At 29.5% G+C, this 8657-nt stretch overlaps 1 protein-coding gene across 1 annotated transcript; it reads left to right on the top strand.

Moving 5' to 3' along the window:
- Positions 1-1317: 1317 nt before the first annotated feature.
- Positions 1318-8540, top strand: LOC145323077 (uncharacterized). Its single transcript, XM_080165458.1, has 6 exons — positions 1318-1452; positions 5473-5561; positions 5887-5945; positions 6611-6699; positions 7109-7217; positions 7530-8540. The coding sequence occupies exons 1-6, from the start codon at positions 1318-1320 to the stop codon at positions 7709-7711; spliced, it is 663 nt and encodes a 220-aa protein (XP_080021584.1). The 3' UTR covers positions 7712-8540.
- Positions 8541-8657: the final 117 nt, after the last annotated feature.

Raw genomic sequence — 8657 nt, 5'->3', positions numbered from 1 at the left:
CCCTTTTTATCACTGCTAAGAAATACTTCTTGAATCAAACATCTACCTTGGATGTAAAAATTATGTCGATATAATAAGAGCGCTAAAGTTAGGTAGGGTATGACCCATAACTAAAATGTTCTTGATTAGATATTACAATTCTAAAAGGCTGCTAAACAACTTTAATATTAATAATATATTTAAAGAGACTTTCTTCTGCTTTTAGATGCAAGTTTGGAGCAAGAACTTTAACTTTCTTGACAAAATTTGGAAACTAAATCTAATGATTGATTTAAAAAATTATTTTACTTAATGTTCTTCTTTAAACCATGTAATTAAAATCAAAGTGTCAAGCTTAAAAAGCCTTAAAAAAACCTGGAATGGAGTGTCCTTCTGATCTTGAACTGGAGGCAAAATAATTTAGTTGTGTAATATCACGACCTTTTCAAACACTTGATTAACTATTTCTGGCCCCAGAAGTTCGTACAGGGGCGTGCGAGGGAAAGGACCCCCCTCTAAATAATTAAATTGTGATCTTAAGTAATGAGAGAACTGACAATAAATAAATGTATCCCCCCCCCCCCCACAATTATATTATGAAAAATACCTATTTTGTTGATCTAATTTATTGGTGAAAAACATTGAAATCAACATTCAATATTTCTATAAAAAAAAGATTTTTTGCTTACGACTGGCAAAACAAGTTTATAAATCTTAGGGGTCAGTATGATCTACATTTAATTAACCACTTCTGCTTGGTTTTTACACCTTTCTTCTCATTGATCAATTTACATTTACATTTTAGATTGCAGTATGTGTCAAAAGTCATGATCATGCTTAAAATCCTCTTGTCAAAATCTATTGCACGCGCCTAAATTCACTTTTGTAAATTATTTAATTTGCTAAAGCGATAAAATGATAAATATCAACTGGATTTTAAAATATTGATTCCAAGAGCAATTAGAAACAATGATAATCCCTATATTTTGAACTATAATGTCCATGTCCATATTAAGCATTCTAATTTTGGGTAATTTTACGAGTGATTGGTACATACTTTAAGTTAAAGCATATAATTAATGCTTGTTTATTCAATATCGAACGGACTATGCATTTTTATATTTTTTTGTTTGTTCTAATTTATTAAACCTTGCCTTATTTTATTCTTGTTTTTTTAGTATTAATAAATTAAAATTTCAAGACGTTTTGATTTAATTTAAGACCTAATCTAATAAATTACAAAATTAATTTTGTAAATAAATTATGAAAAGGGACACTAGTAACTACATTGTAATTTAAAGTTCTACCATGAAAATTTATTATATCAGAGAGAGTGCAATGGAGATAACCAGGCTAAAATTTTCCCAACATTCCGAGCCAACAAATGGTAGAACTTGTGTTCAGTTAATGTCCTCCCTTCCCTATGTGATCACCTATGCTTCAAATAATAAAGGTCGTAAATTGGAGAAGGGTGTCAAAACTCCCTGTTTAATAACTGCAACTGTCATTGGATAAGCAAAAAGTTTCCCCAAAAAGTAAACATTCATATTTTTGGTATTTTTTGCCTTGGACGGTCTTACAGACAAGCATATCATTACTTTGTATAGAGTATCTTTGCGTTTCATATTCGCTTCCAATAACATGAAAAAAAACTTTGAAAATAGTGTTTCTTTAAATGTTATGCTTTGATGAGCTATTAAAGTACTTTAAGATTACGGTCTTTACATCCCAGGGAGGGAAACGACAATGGCAATTAGATTAATCTAAAAACCGTTCTTTCGCCTACTTAAATCAGTTACTTAAGGAATAATTTAGATACATGAATTTGAGGTAGGATAATTTTTCTTCCATTATTTCATCCCTAATTCCCTGAATTTTACTTAATATTTTTCTTTGTCAATAAATACTGATTTACCCTATCAACAATTCAAATATCAAAACTGTTTTTGTTTTCTCCAAATCACTAAAAATTATTTTATATTCGTTATTTCCTTTATTTAATTTATTTATAGTACGAACTGAGACTAACTATTAGGTGGCTTTGCTACTTTAATTCATAAAGAAGAATTCTTTATTTTATTGTACCCTTAAAACATTTAACATACAACAAAATTAGTGAACGAATGAAAAACCTTTAAAGTTTTTTACAAAAAATCCTAGGTTTGAATGAATTTAATGATTGAAACCTTTTAGTGTACTGTTACTATAAGTATTTTGTTTTGTTTTTAGAACCCAGTTCATGAGATAGTTTGTAGTAAATGCATGATTCTGATCAAATCAATGTTTACGTAAAACATATTTTTATAACTTCTATAATAGTTCTACATATACTAGTTGGCTGTTCGTCTTTAGAATTTATACAAATGTAAAATATAAACATATTATATAACAAACGTATACTATTCATAGAGACCTTATAAAGTTTTAGGCTATTTTCTAAGGAGTAGATAATCATGAATGTCTCTATGAGAAATGGTCGGGAAAATGCAGTATACCTAGCAGCAGCTAGGAGTTAATTTCATGGATATACACATTCCTGTCCAGACTGGTACATACAAAACACTTACATCCAAACAAACTAAATTACAGTTTATATATTACAGTTTACTGTTAATCTTTTTCATAAAGGGAGGGGGTGGTCGTTTAAACCCCAAGCTTTCAATTATTAATTCTAAAAAGAAAGAGTAAAAAAACAATTTATTGTTTTTCAGGGTGAGGGTTATTTTTTCTATGATGCTCTTGGGAAGAAATTTTAGTTTTGGCTTCACTTTTTATGGAAAATAAGTTCTTTATTGTAAGTTAAATTACTAAAACATACGTTTACAATAATGCATAAACAATTAAAAGTCAGGGATAACAAAATGCATAGAAAAAATCCTATACAATAAGGTCATTTTTATATATTTTTTATAACGATTTGAAGTACAATTGTTAAATTGTTTTGTTAATAAGGACCATTCCATTTCATATAAGTTTTAAATATAAATATCCAAAATTGTTACATGCTATTATTATTAACATTTTAATGATTTTTATATAATAATGAAAGAATTACTGAACCGCTTTATAGTGTCTTTAGTTCCTCTTGGGGCTTTTTTTCTGATGGGAAAAACTAATCCTTGCTAAATCTGTCGTCAACTTGAAGCAACCATGTAATAGATCTTCAACGCCACATTAACAAAATAGTGTTTATTTTCATCGCCAATTCCTGTCCATGATTTAAATGTTAGTGTGCATTCGCTAACGCATAATATCTGAAAACATCTTGCATAACCCACATACTCGCAATAAGACACAATAGCAAACTAATTACAGTTGATAATTAATGATGAGATTGTTAAGATATCAAGTTAATTAGGTATTATTTCTATACAGGTTAGTTTAGGTAAAGATATGAATATGCAAATAAGCCCCCTGCAGGGGTTAGGCATTTAAAGAAAACTATGTAATGGTTTAAAATAAGTTAGGTAAGGTTAAGTGTCCACTACGACGTTTGGCCACTACTTCAAAATTTGTCACTCCTGCGTTTATCCTAGTACCATAATAACATGCGATTTAAATGGTATTAAATGTTACACATTAGCGGAAGTGAATACACACCTTAAATGTTATACGAAAAGTAATGGTTTAACCTATGACATAAAGATATAACACTTTTAGTTTTAAAGAATAGATAAGGGTTTACATAAAAATTAGATGGATTTCATCAGAGTGTTTATAAGTACTTTTGTAACCTAAAGAACTCTTTTACCTAAATTTTCTGCCATTCTGAAATAAAGTAAGTAGAAATTGCTTATACATTAATTGTGAGTTTTTTACTAGAGGCAAATTTATAATATTCTGTTGGTTATAATCTTATAATTTTTCATATTAATAACCGCGGAAAGTTGCCCATAATACGATGAGATAAAACACTATTCAAGCCACTTTTGCTAAAGTTATATAAACGACATAAATTATCAAATAATATCAGTAGCAGCAAACTTTTATTTTGAAGCAGCAGTAGTTACTAATTTATATTTGTTAAGGTTGAGATAGATTTATAACTGTTAAAAGAACTTTTATTGAATCAATATAGTAGACATTAACAATTGTAATCATTTATCAACATGACGTTGCTGGGTTATTTTTATGAAAAATTATTCCTGTTTAAGTTGTTAGTGGGAAATACATGTTTAAAAGTTCAATATAATCATCTTATATACTGAACTACAATCGTACAATGATTTGATACTTTTTTAGATTGCTTTATTTTGTATATATATGCAAATTAAAATGTCTTATTTTTGTCAGGGAGGGAGAGGTCATCAGACTGTAAAATACACCGGTACCTAAAATTTTCTATTCACTTTTTCTAACTTGTAGACTTATAAACTTAAGATACTTGTATTATATATTGATTTACTGGTTTAAACATAGCAGAAACTAAACTTTTCAACCAATAATATTAAATCATTGGTACATCAATATATCTTTCATTGTGTAATCCCTTCACGCCATTACTTTAGAGAAAACTAAGGCTATTATTATTGGCAGATTTAAAAATGTTATAGCAAAAAAATCGTTTTCTGTAAAACTGCATAACGTTACCTTTGGGAAGTTAATTTTTCGAAATTCAATGTAGATTTTTGACCGTTATAGAAAAAATTGTTTATTCAAAATAAAAATAAAACTACACGTTCAATTTGAGAAAATGCACTTTGATGACATTTAAAACATAAAAAAGTGTTGTTTAAAATGTAATTACAACCGTATGCATATAAAAATAGTGTGCATACAATATAACTAAAGAAATAACAAAACTGTCCTCATACAAAAATTTGAACGCAACATAAAAAGGTTACGTATTATTCAAAAAAAACATTTGAAGTGCCACTAGAGGCCTGTAGGGGCGTAGCCCCTAGTTTAAATTAAAGTAAGGAAACGTATAAGAATTACTTTTGGGTCACTCATCTTAAGTCTGAGAAAATTATGCAAATGGACTTTATGTTCTTTGTATATTGACTCATATAAAACAAAGAACTAAATATATCCATTTTTAGACTACATATTCATTTATTTAGATTTTTTTTATAAAAGTGAAATTCAGTCATAACTTCTCAACAGTTTTAAAATAATTTTCTTTCTTTTATTATTATATTATGATATTCTTTTTAGAAAGTTATTTTTCCATTGCTGCTCTTCTTTATGGCATCATATTGGCTAAACTTTAGTTTCATCTTGGATTTTGAAACACTAGCTAGCTAAAATTTTGTCAGGTTGTTAGGAAATGTCATTGTGAAGTGCATCTTTGCTCAGGGTTAAATAGATTAGCAAATGGATGATAATTCAATCTTTTTGCTCCATGTCAAACAGTCTTACTTTGTGGATATAGGTTTCAATAAGATATGCTAAATAAATTCTAAAAATCGCCGTAAATAAGCAGTCTTTGTTGATGGCATGTTAGCTATACACATCTTAGGGATTTTTTAACTGACCAATTCTGATGTACAGACAGTAAGAGTCGAAGAATCAGGAGACGTGGCCATAGTACACAATACACATCCACCCAGGGTACAGAGTACACCACCTCTATATAACAGGTATAGTACACATAATACACATCCACCCAGGGTACATAGTACACCATATCTCTATTAGGCCTAATCTCTATATAACAGGTATATTACACACAATACACATCCACCTAGGGTACAGAGTACAACGCCTTTATAGCTGGTATAGTAAAAATAGTACACAAAACACATCCACCAAGGGTAAAAAGTACACTACCATTATATAACAGTTATAGTCACATAGTACACAATACACATCCACCCAGGGCACAAAAAAAAACAAATATCAGGTCTGTTAGTCTATCATCTATCATGAATTTTTTCTTAAAAATTAATCTTATGATGTATTTAGTATGGATGGAGACAGTGGACTAGAACACAGTGGAGAGGATGAACAGGATAATAGTTCAGGTCAAGGATTATCACATTAAAATGAACGTACAGGCCTCTATGTTCATATTTATAGAGTGTATTTGCTAAATTCATTGTCGATATAGCGTTATAGAAAATTTTGTTTAATACAGATCAAACAATAACTGATTATGATTAGTAATAACGTTGCAGGAACAGAATTTTATATTAGATTCAAATACATGACAACTATTTTAAACAACCAACCCATTGTGAACAACCCTAGACGTTAACTATGCAAGGTTATGTGTTGCGACTGTTTTGAAATAAGACAATCCCTCCTCTCTTATTATTAATGCCAAATATTTTCTCGTATTCACTCGAATCCGGTGGATAGAAACCGGTTCTCATCCATACGAAAAAACTATGTCTAGCATCGCATTATATCCAACTTTCAACGAATATAAAAATGTACAATCATATAATTAAAACCAGTTTTTTAGCTCCGAGGTGCATCGGGGCTAAAAAAAAATGGTTTTAATCTTATAATTGTACATTTTATATCCCTGAAAAGCTGTTTATAATACGATGCGAGAAATAACTATTACATTATCCTTTTACGTCTTTTGTTATAACGCGGATGGGCTAAGATTCGAACGTACAAGCCGAAGTATAGAAAAGCTAAGCGTCGTCGCATTTAATAATATAATTCTTATTGTTTATAGATGAGAGATTATCCCAGCTTGACAGCAATGAGCTATCTGCAGATGAGAGATTGGGTGATGAGGTTGACCTCAATGGTACTCTTTCTGAGGTATTATTCAACTTAGTGATAAAGGACTCCAAGTATTTTTTAAGAGGGGGTTAGGTGTAGAAAATCAAAGTAGGAGGGTATTTCAACCTTTTTTGATGGGGTGACGGGGTAGAAATGGCATATATTTTTGGGGGGTTCCTGTTAGACTGTAAAAATCTGAAGTAATTCGAAATTATTTAGGGGGGGGGGGGTAATTAGCCATTTCCCTTACAATCACATGTGCCTTTATGATACTGACAAACCATAGTTATTGAATTTTGAAACTAACTGTAGTAAGCTGAATGGTGAAATTGTTGATAAGGATTGAAAAGATTGCTAAAACCTAAGACAGACTCAAACTAAATAGTTCCAAATTTTTTTTAAAAGCAAGTTGATTTTTATATTTATTCTATTTCTTTTTTAATTTAAGGATAATGAGGAGGAAACTGAGAACAAGGATAAACCAGATGTCAACAAGTATAACCAACAAAACAACAAGGACAAGATTGACTTTGCTCAGCTGGAGGAAGAAATATTAGGTAATAAAGAAAAATAATAGTGGGCTCAACAGGTACTACAAATGGATATTTGAGAAACCTCATGATTGAGTCCCAGATTAAAATGACCCCTTACCAGCACATATTTGATTAAGGGGTAAAATCTGTTTTTTTGTGCCAAAAGTTTGCATATACACAAAATTTTAAAGTACCTCAGACATTGTTTTTTTATAAATAGTCGTTTTTGGTGTGTCCTATAAAATCATACCTGTGGAACTTTCATCTTGGAACTCCTCCTTTAATTTATTTGCCATTAGACAACACCTACACATGTGATAATTTGCTATATTTTAGGTGACGACATGGTTGAGCCAGTCACTGACACCAACGATGAAACCAATGTTGATGATCTGGACATAACAGAGAGCAAGCACCATGGTGTGGGCAAGAAGAACAACAGCACTACAGACATGATTACAGATATGCTCAATCAGATGGTTGTTGATGGTGGCAGCAGGGATATTGCTATTCGTTAAGTTTTATGCTAAGTTAGAAACAGGGATAAATATTTATGCATTTATATTCGCCCCTAGCCTCTAGGGTGCACAGGAAAAGTGTTGTAACCAAACAGTAAATATACTAAAAATCACCCCAAGAAAAGCTTCAAAAAAGCAATTACAGTGTATACATTACAGAGATCTTATCCTGAAAATAGAAAAATACTCTTTATTGTTTTGTTTATCTTAAAATATTTATTCCAGTTTCTTAGTGTTTTATTTAAATTAAGGGAAATTACTTACTGTATTCCGCTAATTTTTAGCTGATGAAAGTTTTCAATCATGTAACAAAACTTTAATTATATACCTTTCCGAATTTTTTGAAATATTGTTTGAATTTTACATTTTAAAACGTTTTTAATCTTTTTAATCATGTTAATATTTTTTTGATAATTTTCAAATAGTGCCACATTCAAATTATTTTTGGTAACTTTGAAAATATTTTATAGCCATAAAACATACTTTATATCAGTATTATTTCATTCTGTTTTACATTATATTTATTTTATATTATGTATGAAAAATCAATATTTATCAATTTTAAAAAAATTATTTTAGAACAACTACAAAAAAAAATCTTACTCTAAGTGTTGAAATTCTAGTCTATTTCTTTTTGGCCAAAGAATTTTCATAAAATAATTCTTTTTAAAATCTTTAAATTAATAGATTTATTAGGAAAGAAACCTAAAATGCTCAATAAATGTACCTTTTATCAATTTTATGTTTTACATGGTGCATTTTAGTCATTAGTTTGTAAGTTTATTATTGTAATGTATTTAATTAAATAAATGAATTTGTATAAAAATTATGTTCTGATTTTTCATTTAAAAAGTTTAAATTATCACGCAACCTTGACTTGAATTTTAAAGCATACTACCTTCAAAAATTGGATGTAGAATATACGTGGATATTATGACGGGAAAAA

Source organism: Acartia tonsa, chromosome 6 (genome assembly GCF_053477335.1).
Source record: "Acartia tonsa isolate MP-2025a chromosome 6, ASM5347733v1, whole genome shotgun sequence".
Lineage (NCBI taxonomy): Eukaryota > Metazoa > Arthropoda > Copepoda > Calanoida > Acartiidae > Acartia > Acartia tonsa.
The sequence above is the reverse complement of the archived record's forward strand: the minus strand, read 5'-3'. Positions and strand labels throughout refer to the sequence as shown.